The sequence below is a fragment of the Squalius cephalus genome (genome assembly GCF_949319135.1).
Source record: "Squalius cephalus genome assembly, chromosome: 5".
NCBI lineage: Eukaryota > Metazoa > Chordata > Actinopteri > Cypriniformes > Leuciscidae > Squalius > Squalius cephalus.
The window spans coordinates 32,477,560-32,493,538 of NC_137126.1; the positions used below are offsets into that span (position 1 = coordinate 32,477,560).

General features: G+C 37.4%; 2 protein-coding genes across 2 annotated transcripts in view; one reads left to right on the forward strand and one right to left on the reverse strand.

Moving 5' to 3' along the window:
• zzef1 (zinc finger, ZZ-type with EF hand domain 1) overlaps positions 1 to 11,541 on the reverse strand; it is a gene marked incomplete at its 3' end in the record, with an annotated part of 31,090 nt that extends 19,549 nt beyond the window's left edge. The window contains exons 1-14 of the mRNA XM_079872346.1: positions 10,789 to 11,541; positions 9,534 to 9,678; positions 9,198 to 9,392; positions 6,821 to 7,004; positions 6,493 to 6,692; positions 5,666 to 5,876; positions 4,721 to 4,837; positions 4,313 to 4,491; positions 3,462 to 3,560; positions 3,094 to 3,185; positions 2,789 to 2,934; positions 2,380 to 2,485; positions 1,248 to 1,466; positions 1,003 to 1,094 (exon numbers count right to left, since the gene is read on the reverse strand). Coding sequence (XP_079728472.1) covers positions 1,003 to 1,094; positions 1,248 to 1,466; positions 2,380 to 2,485; positions 2,789 to 2,934; positions 3,094 to 3,185; positions 3,462 to 3,560; positions 4,313 to 4,491; positions 4,721 to 4,837; positions 5,666 to 5,876; positions 6,493 to 6,692; positions 6,821 to 7,004; positions 9,198 to 9,392; positions 9,534 to 9,678; positions 10,789 to 11,259 — 2,456 coding nt within the window. The 5' untranslated portion in view covers positions 11,260 to 11,541. The remainder of the gene's footprint in view (positions 1 to 1,002; positions 1,095 to 1,247; positions 1,467 to 2,379; positions 2,486 to 2,788; positions 2,935 to 3,093; positions 3,186 to 3,461; positions 3,561 to 4,312; positions 4,492 to 4,720; positions 4,838 to 5,665; positions 5,877 to 6,492; positions 6,693 to 6,820; positions 7,005 to 9,197; positions 9,393 to 9,533; positions 9,679 to 10,788) is intronic.
• A 2,364-nt stretch (positions 11,542 to 13,905) lies between these two features.
• cyb5d2 (cytochrome b5 domain containing 2) lies at positions 13,906 to 15,977 on the forward strand. The gene is made up of 4 exons (XM_079871955.1): positions 13,906 to 14,315; positions 14,399 to 14,539; positions 15,119 to 15,305; positions 15,386 to 15,977. Exons 1-4 carry the CDS (start codon positions 14,018 to 14,020, stop codon positions 15,561 to 15,563), a joined length of 804 nt encoding a protein of 267 aa, XP_079728081.1. The 5' UTR covers positions 13,906 to 14,017; the 3' UTR covers positions 15,564 to 15,977.
• The last annotated feature ends 2 nt before the right edge of the window (positions 15,978 to 15,979 follow it).

Below are 15,979 nucleotides of genomic sequence, written 5' to 3' on the forward strand. Positions count from 1 at the left end.
ATTTCAGTCAGCACATTTCCTAAAAGCGAAAACATTATGAAAAACACAAGTTTGTCCATAAATGGTCCATGCACATTCCTTTTAGTCCTCAAAAATATTAAGCACTACAGCTGTTTTCAACATTGAGGATAATAAGAAATGTTTCTTGAGCACCAAATCAACAAGGATCTCAAGGATCACGCTGAAGATTTAGCTATGCCATCACAGGAATAAATGACATTTGAAATTTTACAATAGTCAAGGTCACACTACTCTCATCTCAATGCCTTGTGGCTAGTCTGTGTTATATAAAAAAAAACGGTTTATAATTTGCATTCTATTTTTGCCTTCATTAGTTCATTTTAAAAGATCCTTTAAATGGACACATTTCTAAACTATACAGTATAATTTTTTTATATTTTGTTTCAAATAATTTTACATGAAGTAGACCTGGGAACTTTCCCCAGGAACTAGGAACTTTGGGGTGGTACTCGGTGTGTATCGACCGCAGGAACCAGGGTCTAAATGAAGTTCCGGGTAAAAATTCAGGAAAAGTACTTTTTCAAAGTTCAGGAACTTTAAGCGGTGGGACTTGGGCGCTGAACATGCTGATTGGTTGAGTTCACGCAGCATTTTAATTGGTTGACTCAACGCAGCATTTTATTTCAAAGCTTAAATTCAGAGGATGAAATCCAGCGGGAACTGGAAAGGAGCACGCCGCCCTATGTCACCAAACTGATTTGCCTAATATAATATAATGTACACGGTACTTTAGACCACGATGGAAACGCAGACAGCAACAGGTCTGGGGGAAAAACAATTCCTGGGAAATATTGTTCCGGGTAATTTCGATGGAAACGCGGCTATGATCAATGTCACAAATGTACTTTTCTGATTAGTGGCCTAGAAATAGTGCACCATTTTTTTTTTATGTCATAATGCAAAATCCCATTTTATAAATCATTTAAAATAAAATCCATGCACATAAATATACACAAACATTCATATTACAGCTTTACTCACATGGATCTGAGTTTGCGGTAAAAGTCCCAGAACAGCAGCAGGTTGAGGTCACTTAAGTCCAGCAGAGACTTCTGCTTGGACAGAGACACATCCTGTAACATAGGCTCAGGGTTTATACAGCTCTCTTTAAAGATTTATGCACAAAAAAAAAAATGCATTATGAATTTCAGTTGTGAGTTGTGTTTAAATAAATCAGGTCAAAGTCATGGTGAGACCCCTTGCAAGAGGACATTTGGTAGGTGTACCATATCTCTGGTGAGCTGCTGGATGAAATAAAGGGTTTTCTTCATGAGAGTGAGACCTGTGACCAGGCCTGAGACGCTCCCCTCGGCCTGAGTACTCAGATCCTCCACATCCTCTATCCGCTCAGAGTCTGGACACAAATAACCACTGAAACTCATCTGCTGAACCCCCAACCGGTCTGCTGTGTCCTGCCTAGCACACAGGAACTTCACCATCAGAAACTACATGCAGAAACAGAGAAAGTTTAGGTTAATCAAGTGTGTGTTGTCTTATGCATATAAATTCAGATTTTTGAGTTTCCATATTCAATAGCAAGCACTCAAAGATGTTTTGAATTAAAGTTAAGATCAAATCATTTGTGACATAACGACATTCAGAACATCATTTCGACTCGTCTTTCAATTCTTACAGTAAATATATACTTCCAATCGAAATAAAACAGACAAGCACTGCAGAGAATGAAAAAAGTACTGAAAAAGAAATCGTAGGCGTGAATGAGAAGTCGGCATTTCTAAACACGTTATTGATCTAATTGTGAATGATTCATCCATGCATGTTTCAAAAAAAATGTTGACCTCATCATTTTTAATCAATATGTCATAATTCGGTCTTCCAGTAAAATAACAGACTTCTCTCTCGTGACGTATGCCAGACCCCAATCTTTAGTCTGCTTAAACTTTTCTTTCAATCGACTGCAAGCTTACATTAAGATTAGTTGATTTCAAAGCCTCTAATGTTGTCTCAGTCATTCATTCTAAGATGGGAGTACCTCAGTAGGTGGATGAAAGGCCAATGTTTTGGACATACAGAAATTCCTGCAAGTTTAGTTTGCTTTGCACATTTGTCTCACTTGTATTTATAATATCTTTGCACTTTTGGTGTGAAAGCTACTGGGTTACTTTGCCAAGACAGCAAAGTTAAAAGACTGTTTTAACAGTCTGTATTTTATTGTTTACAGTCCATTTTAAGGGTTTTATCATAACCATGATTTTTGCTTTAAAAAAACAACAAAAAACAACTGAAAGTCGCAATAAAGAAAATGATCAAACTGCGGTAACCATTTCCATGTATTTGTTAAAAATAAGTAATAGACAGAGAGACAGAAATAAAGAAAGACAGTCAGCAAGTCCATACTTTTGACACTCTGCATTGTTGCAGCTTGATCTCCACGTCGTTCCAGTCCTCCTCCACCTCAAACCAGCCAATGGGCTCCTCCTCACTGGTTTCTAGTATCCTTGTGCTGAAGTGTATGTGTTTGTGTGTGAATGTGAAAGTGATACATGTGACAGTGTGTGGGGGGTACAGAGGCAGATAACAGTGAGAGGTCAGTTGACAGACAAAAACATTCTCACTAAATTTACAGCCACCTTGGCCGTGTGCACGCATGCAAAGACCAAAATACACTCAAACGCACTGGGCAAGACAACACATTCTCACACACACTCCTAAACAAGCACCATTTAAAGTTCACGTTATCAGCATTTGCTGCATAAAAAATAAATCGACAGCTAGGCACATGTTACAGACTAAGAATGTGACATACCTGTCTTGGACAAATTCTTTATAGTCTTTGTGGTCCCAGCTATCATACTTTTTGAATCTTTTGAAATGTTTATCGGCATCAAATGGCTCGCTGTCATTGTAGGCAAACAACAAGCCACATTTAGCACCAATGGCTCCTTTACGGACCTGAGGTGGAAGAACACAGCAGTGCTTTAAAACTAGGATGAGCAGATCAAATCAGTTTGTGTTTCCAACTGAACAACCATACAAGCAGAACATATTCTAATTTCATGTTTATGTAGAATAAAACACAAAAGTTCAAGTGTGTACTGAAGCTTCTCTCACTTTTATCTTGATCTGTGTGACTTGGAAGCAGCTCTGGTTTTCAGTGGACAGAATCACACTGGCTTTCCTCTTTCCATTCTCTGTCAGAAAACCTGCAGTTTCAAATGAAACATCTACATTAAAGTCTCAACTTTTACTTTGTTTCTAAGCAGAACAGATGATGTGAATAAAACAGAGCAGCTCAAATCATATTCATTTTCTCCACAGAGAAAGTTTAGTAGCAACGTTTGCTTTTCAAGTTTCAAAAGACGTCCCTATCCATCCCAGTACTCTGGTGATTTATCTGTGAAGTATTTGACCACTATACCCCTTCCCAACACATATTTTAAAACCAGGATCATTTGGAATGTTATAAATGGTTTGCGTACCATCTCCAGAGTTTGGCTCCGTCAGCATGTTTTCGGGGCCAGACTTCTCCTCTTTACTCTTCACATCACATGCCTGCAGATGGAGCTGGAGGGGTTTACCTACACACACACACAGAGGTTTACATGCATTACAATGCTGCGTCTTTCAACGCTGAGAGTGAAATTTTGTGCAGTTATGACTAATCTCTTCTCATTAATATTAGATAGTTATAATACAGCTATGTGGAGCTGCAAATGGAACAATTTGACACTAAAGTCAGGAAAACAAACAAAGAAAATAAATGTATTTGCTCTACGGCAGGGGTTTTCAACCTGGGTTGAAAGGGGCTTCTAGGGGGTCCATGGGAAATTTAAGAGAAAAAAAATATTTTAGAAAATTTGTTTTAGCAATAATGAACGAGGCTTAAAAAAAACACAGCAAAATCAGTGTTGTTATTAACTAAAATCACAACTATTAAAAATGGTTTTCATTAACTGAAAGAAAGCTGAAATCAAATAAAATATATATAATACGTTTAAGTCGAAGTACTAAAATGACTAAAACGGAAATTAAAATAAAAGCTAAATAGAAAAACAAAACGTAATAAAAAAAAAGACAAAAGCACATAACAATATTACTCAACCTTAAAATTTAAAATGTAAACTAAACATATAAAAATAAAAGCTAATTTAAAATATGAATAAATACCATAAGAGTGTATAAATTATACTAAAATAACCCTGAAAAAAATAAGTGTTCTCTTCTCCTGTCTTGCAGTGCACATTCATAAATAGTTGGGGATCATCATATGTAGAAGTTCATTTGATCAAAGTATTAAAAATCCTTTGTCTATGGAACTAATGTCCATTACCGTTGCGGTAGAGAAGTCTCAACCGGACCGACGCCATAGAGGCCAGAAGTGAGGAAGCTCTGTATTCTGAGTCCAGATGCTCACAGATACCAGACAGAGAGATGAGGACTTTAGCCACGCTGCCTCGAGCCAGAGCGAACGCTAACAGAGTCAGCTCAGCCTCAGGAGACACACAGCAGCTAGAGAGAGGTGGGACGGTTAAAAGCAAAGCACTTTCTCAGCAGAGAATGGCAGTGTCAAATTGCATTCAGATGAAACAGCTGTAATTATTCACTGCGAGAAAAGAGTTTTCCATTATTATCAGGCTGATTCGTATTGTATAAAAACCGAAAGGGGTTTTGCATTGTTTTGACCTCTTAATAATACATTTAAACGTGCTGAGTCGAGTTTGTACAGCTTGATTCTTACTCTGCTATGCGCAGTAAAAAGCTGTCCACCTCTTCCAGAATGTTCGCAGAGAAGAATTTGGGGAACTCCGTTGAAGATGGTGTTAAGGACAGGGGTGGCATGTGCTGTAAGGCTTTCCTGGAGAACAAAAAACATAAAATTAAAAGTGAAATTAATTGTTCTGAACAAATGATTGGATTTATCAGAACAAAACCATACTACCATTCAAAAGCTTGGGGTGAGTAAAAATAATTGTATGTTATTGAAAGTCTCTTATACTTAACAAGGCTGCATTTATTTAATCAATTAAAAAACATCAAGAAACACCTCTTATTAATAACAATGTTTATGATGTTATAAAATGGTTGTGCTTCTTAATATTTTCACAGATACCATGGTATATTTTTTAAAGATTCTTTGATGAATAAAAAATCTAAAATAACAGCATTTTTTTTTTAAATAGATTTTTTTTGTAACATTATAAATGTATTTGCCGTCACTTTTGATCAAATTAATGCAACATTGCTGAATAAAAGTATATAGTTTTTTCAAAAAAGAAACCTTTGAATGGTTACGGTACTGTAAATGTCTCCAAAATTATGATTGTCAATTTTAAAATTAAAATGCATTAGGCAAAGTAGAGGACGAAACATTAAGCTCCCATCTAGGACACTATGGCCTGGTTTCACAGACTGGGTTCAGATTAAGCCAGGATTAGGCCTTAGTTCAATTAGGACATTTAAGTAACTTTTATAATGCCTTAGAAAAAAACATTACTGGTGTGCATATTGAGACAAAACAGTGGCACTGACATATAGTGCAAGTTGTTTTCAGTTAAAACATTAATTTTAGTATAGGCTTAATCCTTGTCTGTGAATCCAGGGTATGTAAATGTAAATTGTATAGTGCTATCACTACTGAGCTTTTGTGAGAAGCAAAATTCAATAGTAATTTTTCTTGACTCACTGTGTGCTCTGTAGGACTGTCTGCGCAAGCACAGGGTTGGTTTCCATGGAAGCGGTGACCAGAGACGTGAGGAGAGACAGATACCATATAGCCGAGGCGTCAGATACTGAAACCTCTTTGCTCTTGGTGATCTGGTAGCCCATTGTCTTCAGACCGTGAATACGCGTGTCACAGCCATCGCTAAGGCAGCGCTTAATGTTAATCTGAATATCTGAGAGACAAAAGGAAGATCTGTGTAAGTTTGCAAGGGATTTCTGACTCCTAACATTCATGTGGATAGAATTATAGTATTTACTTGAAATACACACAAATACAGTCACTCTTTACATTCCACTCATAATATGCAAATTCAAAATACATACACACTAGTGTGCAAAAGCTTGGGGTCAGTAAGATTTTTTTGAAAGAAATTAATACTTTTATTCCACAAGAATGCATTAAATTGATCAAAAGTGACATTTATAATGTTACAAAAGATTTATATTTCAAATAAATGCTGTTCTTTTGAACTTTCTATTCATTAAAGAATCCTGAAAAACTGCATTACCATATGCAAAGATCATCAAAGTTCTCAACATTGATAACAATAAGAAATGTTTCTTGATTTCACCAAATCAGCATATCTAAATGATTTCTGAAGGATAATGTGACACCGAAGACCGGAGTAAATTGTAATACTATTTCACAATAATACATTTTTTTTTTAATCAAATGAATGCAGCCTTTGTGAGCATAAGAGACTTCTTTCAAAAACCCCAAACATTTGAACAATAGTGTCCCACTTTAAATTTCAAACAAAACACTGTGCTATTCAAGCGTGTGCTCACAGGGATAGCTGATGTTGGCATTTTCTAGCAGTGGTACATATCCTGTGACGTTACTGGGGATCCTCACATCCCTGATCTCCTGCATGGAACGCCGGCTCTTACCTACAGCTACAGACACAAGCTGTGGCATGTAGCTGTGGTCATTAGACGCAACCGCAATGGCCAACCTTCTCAAAACTATGTCTGGCTTCATTTTTAACCTGTGAAAGAGATGAGTCAGAGGAAGTGGTCACATCTAACTAGATATTTAGCAAAGATAACGGAATTTGTGACATTATCAGCTATATTTTAACTGCATGTAGATGCACCAATGAAATAAGCAGCTTGCCTTATCCAGTGTGAGCGAGCGCTGCCGTCCGACTGCCAGAAAGACACCGTCTCACCGTTGGTCAGCTTGTTGATATCTGCACTATTGGACGAGGCCTCGATGAAGCTGTAGCACTGGGTGACCACTTTGAACTTATCCATATCTGGGTCATGATTGAGCTCTGCTCTGCACTGGATGTCCAGATCTGAAAGGAGATTCATCAGAATATGAAGATGAAGGCCAAAGGAGGAGATGGAAGAAAATGTTCGCAAATTTTATCCACAGTAAATTTCACCACTAGCAGCACAAAATGAAAATTGTTAAATTCATGTTTTGTTTTCAACAGAACGCAGCAGTAATGAGTCCTAAAACCTGCAAATGAGTTAGCATTTTTGCCCTTGTGGTTCCATTTTCAAGTCAATGGTTTTTGGTTAAATGACTGAAATAAGGACTGTGGTTAACACATACAGTATTTACATGTTTTATTCTTCAACATAAAATCAGTAATGCCTGATTTGTGACATTTTTTTTTTTTTGTAAACGCATCTTGACGAGATTATTATAAGATTATTTTTGTGACAATACATTCTCTTAACCCAGTTTATTGTTCATTGACTACTATTAGTATGCTATTCATGGTTTATCTCCCCCAAAAGTGTAAACATTGAGAGTGATCTGCTCAGATCTGTCAATCTCTTTCCAGCTCAACCAATAGCATGAGTTTGGGGCATGGCTACTGTAGCAGACTGAGCCAGAGGGTGTTTAGCCAGTGTGGGATCCATGACTGGTGTTTTACATGGGAAAAGACTTTCAGCTTTGATTACAAAAGTGAAAGCCAAAATTTACTACATTTAGACCTTCAAAGGAAAAGGGGCATTGCAAAATAACTTGCTACTTTTGACAATGAAAATATGTTTTAATTTTTGTAATTTCCACTTGTGTCGCAGAAACGACATACTTCATCTTTAAACATCACGCCGAACAGAAAATCTCATCTACTGACTAGTTCATTTTTACAGCCTCGTTGTTTATACTTGTGCTCTTGCAAACTATTCTAACTTTCCAACTAGTACATTTTAAATAATGATTTAAAGAGTTGTCAGAAGCTTAGTGGTGGTGATGTTGAAGTCATAGTAGTTTGTTATTATAACTTCTGGTGAACCTATTTGAACAGTTCAGATGCAAAAGCCTCTAAGTGCCATCTGAAATTTTCTTCTAGAATGATCATTTTTATCAGTAATTTCACTTAAATGACAATGTATAGGTCATTTTCATTGGCATTTAAGCGAAATTACTGAACTTAAATGTACAAGCTTGATAAAAATGATCATTCTAGAAGAAAATTTCAGATGGCACTTAGAGGCTTTTGCTTCTGAACTCTTCATTTAGGCTTTAAACTTCATAAATGTTGTGTTCACTCTACGGATGTCAATTTACACAAATTCACATGATCGATCGTTCTTTAAATTAACAATCCATTAATTGATTAATTGTTAGCCTTAATACTGCAATATGCATCTACTGCAGTGGCATATAGCCAACCGCATGACAGGGTCTGCAAATCCTGCTCAAAACGCCATGTTCCTCACCAAATGAATGAGAAGGGTTTTAGTCTAAATTAAGGGCTAGTAAGATTGTAAAATGAGTCAATGTGATTGATCATTTAATTTGATTATTTAATAATCAAATATAACAACTAATACAACGCGTCACCAACGCCGCCTCAGATGCGTGCTATTCAGAATGTGTAACTCATGTTAACACGGCAACTAAACCCAAATAATTTGTTAAAATAGTGTTCTCATTAAAATGTTATGTAATATGACAGTCCCAATCATATTAGTCGTGCACGAAGCGCTGAATGAAGACAGGGAAACTGAAGAGCGGGTTATTTAACTCAACAAAACACATCCTATATGAGATTAATCAGATATACTGTATACGAAAGAAACATGATATTACAAATGATATCTGCACAAAATTACAAGAATGCACAAGCTAACTTGAACTAAGCTACGTGCTAGTGTGTAACTCCGGTTGTGAAACTCCTGTTGAGCAGCACGCGCGCGCATTGCCTTGCTTAATCGACGATCGATAAGTTTTATCGTTTAAATTATTATCGACATTTAATCGATTGACGATTAATTGTTAGCATCCCTAGTTCACTCATTTGTGAAGATTATCTTGAACAAAATGTGCAAGAATATTAAACCATTGTTGGTCACGGAGCTTATTTTCTGCAATAATCCACAAACCAATGGAAATTCCTATTGGCTTTTTGTCGAGGACCAGGAAGATGCTAACTTCTGGGTTGGCCTATGCACACACACACACACATACATATAGATATATAAATAAATTGTTGTAATGAGCCCACCACCCCCCATTTGCCATTCACCTTTCTCCTTCTGCAGCAGGTATTCCAGGAAGTCTTGCAGTACAGATGACCTCATGGTGCAGATGCTGTTGTAGCCTTCCAGCACAGGGAATGGGATGGCACTGCTGGGGATGCGATTCCGGTGCAAGAATTTCAGAATTTTGGAGGCATGCGCTTTGAGCCGGTCCTTGGACTTGGAGAAGATATCCACAAATCCTGAATAAGCATGAAGGGTAAAAGAGGAACACATCTGGGTCAAACACTGACAGTCATTTGCATAATCACCCGGAATGGTCAACTACGGACATCTGTGCTCCTGTCACCATTGCATTCAAATTAATATGCCTGCTTCCACACCTGGTGTCAAAGAGCACGCCTGAAGTTGCCTGATCACATGACTGAGTTCTCCCTTAAGATTGGCTCCATTGGAGTTCTTCAGTGCCATGAGCATGTTCTCCACATCAATAATCCCGTCACCCTCAGCATCAAACTGACCAAAGGCCTAAAGTGCACAAAATGAAGAGGTGATTTTTCTGTCTGTATATTCAATTACACAAATATCAGGACACAAAGGTGAAGGCAAACAAAAAAAAGTCATGCTGCTGCTAGTCTCTCTAGCTCTCTCAAACCAGCTGTCTATTTCACCAACATAAACACACTCGAGCCAGCATGCAAATCATTTGTAAAGCAAATGAAAGAGAGTCATGGTTAAATCAGTAAAGGCACAAAAAGTACCATAGTTCAACCATGTTTTGGATATGTCTTAGAACACCATGTAAATACCATAGTACATGAATAAAATAATCACTCAGCACCAAGGTACATATAAAAGTAGCAGTACCACACTGTAAATTGTATAAACAATGTATAAACACTAGCCATCAGTATAACCAATGGCGATGTTGTGAGCCAATCCCAGAAGAATAACACATTTATTCAATATCATATGCTCCGGATAAGCTTTAAATTTAATCAGGGTTGCCTTTGGGGACATTTTCCCAGGCCCTGTGATTATGGACACCCACTAGTCCACAACTCCATAAACAAGACCTCTATGGTTTAGCCTATCCCACACATATTGTATACGTGTGTGTGTGTGTGTGTATGCGTGAATGTAAAACTATATATTTTACTTATACAAATTGGCAGCCAATAGTCAGAAGTCAAATGTAGAAACACGTTTTAAAAGTTAGATTTGTGAAATTTCATTTGCTAAAGCATTTATTATAATATATTTATTGTCAAGAAAGTACAGTACAGCAAGACCTGGCACTAGATGGGTCTGACTCCTCGATGGTCAACATGAATTGGCCATTCTAATCAAAACCTGTAGCTGCCAATCAAAAAAAAAAAGACAAAGTAAATCTAACCCTATAATACCTTAGATTGGAAGTAAACTAGGTGGAGACAGCCAATAAACAGCCTTTATCAAACGTGTGATACAAAGATAGAGATTACACAATATAACCACTCCCAGATTAGTAGAGCTGTGGGGTCAATTACACAACTTTGAGTTGTTAGTCACAGTGAAATATTACTTCTATACTTTTTCCGTATTTAGTTAACCAGGGCTACTAGACACATTGCTCGTCTGAGTGGCATGTCCCCTCACCTCCTCGCACTCCTCCCTGGTGGCGTCTCTGGTCTCCAGCATCTCGCAGAACTGCTCCAGGGTCACGGACTCCTCTCCGCGGCTCAGACGCTCCTCCAGCCAGCGCACCAGAGCGCTCTCGTTGCGAGCCAGCACCGACTCCGAAATGGCGACCCATGAGTCGCTCATACGGGCCGCTGCTTCTCGCAGCTTCACCTGTTCCAGTAGAGCTTCAGGGCTGGGAAGTCCGTAGATCGGTGCCGGAGGGTTCGCCGCACTTCTTACGCTTTTCCCCTGGCCGGAGCCTGCCGCCGCCGCCGCTGCTGCTGCTGCTCCCCCTCCACCATTACCACCACCACCACCACCTTCGTTGCCGGCCCTGGTGCCTGTGGCCGCAGAGGCCGGGCTGCCCTCGGCGAACACGGGACTCTCCGTTTCTACGTCCTCCTCATCGCCGCTCCCCGCGCCACAGCCGCTCTCCGCGTTCCCCATGCTGTTCTTCTGCGGCCTCGGGCTCTCTTCCGATCGCCTTCAGCCCAGGATTCAAGCTTAGTTTTAGTGTCAGGCTTGTGCTTTTCCAGTCAGTGCGTTCCTCCGCTGTCACTACCGCATTGACGGGCTCCGCCAGCTGACGTCATGTTTGTCAGCAAAAAACTTTGGTCCCTTCCGTGAGCTCAGCGACGCCCGCTGCGTTGGAAACACGCCCCCTAGCGTATCACCGCCAGGATTTGATTTATTTCATTTTTTAATGTTGGGCAGAAAAAGCCAAATAACTGTGCTCATTTTCGAAGCTGTTTAATTACATTTGTTGGCTATCTGGAAAGGTCATTCTTTGTTTCAAAAATGCGAAACCAATTTAAAGGAATATGTTTAACAAAGGAACATTTGAAATACCTGTGAATTTTGTGGACTGGAAAAATAAACTAATTTTGTGTTTTATAATTGTAATTACTCAAGATTATTTTTTAAAGGATTTAGAATAGATTTCGATTACGATTAGATGTGTTTTTTATATTTTTTATTTATGCCTACTTTTTTGGGGGGAAAATCCATATAGCCTAAATGAAAAGAAGTGGGCTCTTTGCAAACCTTTTTTATTTATATATATATATTTTACATTTTATTAATAAATTAGTAATACAGAACCTGTCAAAAGTTTGGAAACATTACTTTTTTAATGTTTTTGAAATAAGTCTCTTATGCTAATTTGTGGCTATGCCAAGACTGCATTTATTTAACCTAATCATAAATACAATTAAAAACAGTAATATTGTGAAATATTATTTAAATTTTGAATAACTGTTTTCTATTTTAATATATTTTAAAATTTTATTATTTGGGGGGAAAGAAAATATATTTAATATGAATTAAATTAACTAATTAAATAATTACATTTGATAAATGCAAATAAATGCTGTTAATTGAACTTTTTTATTCATCAAAGAATCCTGAAAAAATGTCACCATTTCTACAAAACTTTTAAGCAGCAGAACTGTTTTCAACATTGATAATAATAATAAATGTTTCTTGAGCACCAAATCAGTATATTAGAATGATTTCTGAAGGATCATTTGACACCGAAGACTGGAGTAATGATGCTGAAAATTCAGCTTTGTCATCACAGGAAGAAATTACATTTTAAAATAAACTCAAATAGAAAACAAATAAATGTTACTGGTTTTACAGTGTTTTTTTTTTTTTTTTTTTTTTTTTAAATAAATGCAGCCTTTGGTGAGTATATAAGAGACTTCAAAAACAAACTTTTGACAGGTTGTATGCAAACCTTGTGGAAACCTTTAAACTAATCACTGGAATCTATTATGTTACTTTTCTGGCAAATGTTGTTAATAATCAAAGGTGGACAAAGTACACGACTTCCTTACTTGAGTGAAAGTACAGATACTGGTCAAACTCTGTTACAAGTAAAAGTTGTAAAGATCGATTTTTACTTAAGTAAAAGAAGTAGCCTACTTGTTTTTAAAAATACTTAAGTATCAAAAGTAAATGTCAATGCATTGTTTTCTTATTGTTGAATTTATGTGTAATATACTAGACCTTATGCCTCTGAATCTATGCCTGCCTACCAGTTCTAGTGGGATTGAATGTGAGATTGAATAAGTGCACTCAATAACGTCCTCAATGGTTTCGGACACCCAAATGGCTGTTCCCTCAAATAGTGCCCTATTTTAAGTTTTTTGGCTTTTAGAATGAATATGTTTACCTTACTGTTATCTATAAGCTTGTGTGCTCCAAAACAATGACAAAATTTGCATTTAGAAGACCAAACCCAACGTTGAAAATGAAAATCAGGTTGATGTCAGAATCCAACTCCAGATTGACATTAATCTCCAACATTGGACAAACGGGTTGACGTCAGAAACCAACATCAGTCGGGTTCTGACGTCAACACAACTTTCATTTCAAACCAAAATCCAACGTCGGACAGACATTGGATGTTGACGTCATTTGGACGTCGGGTTCTGACGTCAACCCGACTTTCATTTCCAAAATGCAACCCCTGCAACCAAAATCATCCCCTGCTGACGCTAACTACGAATTGTAGTGGAGTGAAAAGTATGATATTTGTCTTTCAAATCAAGTTTGAAAGTAAATGTGAAGTTAAAGTAAAAAGTTTCCAGAAAAAATCGTACTCAAGAAAAGTACAGATATGCCTACTCAAAAAGTTAACTTAATTACAGTACTGTAAAGTTACAGTACTGTAGTACAGTAAAGTGCATTTTAATTGTAATTTTGACAAAATTTCATATTTAAAAAAAAAAACAACAAAAAAAAAAAAAACATTTACTAAAAGAATACCCACATATATCGATTTATAAGACTAACCAAGCCGTATTTTGGCAGTTTTTTAGAGTCTCTTTCAATTTAAAAAGCCAACAAGAGCCAAAATTCATATTTATTTGAATTCTGTATACCGGTAGGCCTACTTTATTTTGAAATTTGTCATAGTGTGCATTTTTGAATTCACCCTGGCGTTTATTTCTCTCTTATCTTTATTTTGGTTGCTGTCTATAGTGTCGATGCATAATGTGTAATGTTGTTGTTTACTGAATAAAAGCACATTTAAGCTCTATATTTAAAAAATAAAAATAAAAATATATAGATTTGCGCATGCGCATTACCACACCCGGAAACATATTTGACAGGTGTGATATTGTTGAATCCGATGCGATACTCGGAATGCAATTGCTTCTTATTTTAAATACTGACTGCCTGACAGTTTGTCTGTACAATGCTGAAGTATTTAGTAGCTCTTATTTCAATGGTCCTGGCCGTGTGGACGGTGCCCGAGTGGCTCACATTCCCGATCTATGGAAATGTTGTGAATGTACTAGAGTCGTGGCTGCGGCAGCAGGTCAGTGATGTGTCAGCATCTCCACCTGGACGCATGCTGACAGAAGATGAGCTGTCTTTATACAACGGAGGAGACAACAGTAAAGGATTGTACCTGGCGATCTTAGGACAGGTGTTTGACGTTAAAAAGGGGAGGAAACATTACGGCCCTGGTGGCGGTTACCATTTCTTTACGGGTTAGTTCACTGTGCATTTTACAAGACAGATGTTTGAGTGATGCTAACGCATAGAGATTCTTTAAAAATGTGTGTTTGTGCAGGAAAAGACGCGTCAAGGGCGTTTATTACAGGTGATTTCACAGAGTCTGGCTTGTCTAGCGATGTCTCGGATTTCTCGGACTCCCAGATTGTGGCTCTTTATGACTGGCTATCATTTTATCAGAGGGACTACACTCCAGTAGGTTGGTACCACACGACGATGTCACTCATTTGCTATAATTCAACCACAAATAAAGAACTCAGATCTCTTTACTTGCCTCGTTTTTTGGAATAATTAATTCAATGGTACCATGAAAAAAAAAAAAAAAAAAAAAAAAAAAAAATCAGACGTTTATTTTAAAATAACTCATAATTGCTACTCAGTAAACTTGAAAAATAGTCTGGAATAGTGTTTATTTCATAGTGTTTTATAATTATTTTTACTATTCCATGCAAAATGTTACATTGATAAACATATTTCAAAGAAAATACTTTTTATTTTCAAGAAAAATGTTGATATATATATATATATATATATATATATATATATATATATATATATATATATTTAAATAATTTAAAGAACTGTAAGACTTCTATGGTGTAATGCTTGTAAGATCTTAGAGACTTTGATATAATGCACTCCACATTAATGTCTTAAGTTGTTGCAGAAATACACACACAAAACAATTCACCCACAAATTAAAATTGTCATGAGTATGACAGATTTTAGGGTGAACAGCCCCTTTAAGGTCTCTGTCTGTATGACCCCTGTGCTGCAGGTAAACTGATAGGCCGATTCTACACAGAAACCGGGCAGCCCACTGACGCTTTGCTACGTGTTGAGGCTTTCTTGTCAGAGGGGTTGAAGAAAAAGGCCCAGGCTCAGAGTGAGATGCAGCTGTACCCAGCCTGTAACTCGGAGTGGAGCGAAGCCAGCGGGGGACGGGTATGGTGCTCCACAATGAGGTACTTTGATTTTTTTTAAAATTTCGGACAACATTCGATACATTTATTGGAAAAATGTAACACAAGTTTTTACTCTGTAGCGGTGGCATTCACAGAGACTGGGTTGGAGTACCCAGAATGCTTTTCTCCCCTGGGTCTGGTCATTCCCGATGTGTGTGCATCCAACCGTCCGATCCTGTTCACTCAGAGAACCGAAACCTCAGAGAGTACAAGGACTGTCCTCCTCAAGCAGAATCCTGCCGAATCACTAAAGACTGAGCTACAAGTCCTCACCGCACTACAAGTGTCAGTACATTTGGTTTGGATTTCAAGGACTCTCAAGATTTTCATTTAGTTTTCTTAATGTTTTTATGATTGGTTTATTATAGCAGGCACATGCCAAGAGACCAATGCTGCTAGTTCTGTTTCCAATTATATCGTTTCTCTGATTTCGTTTTCTTTACTTCCAATTCCTTTGCTATTTGTGACAGAGTATATTATTTATGCCATAGAATCAAGACTGTTAAATAAAAGACAATTTTATAGATTTGTTTTTTCAATTGTCCTTTATGTAAAGTTGTCCTCCCTTTCTTGAAAAGGATACTAGAGGCGGCGACAGGCTAAATATCTGAGCATACAGATACCATACAATATGCAGAAAAGATTAAACAGAGGCCAATTGTAGGTTTGTCACA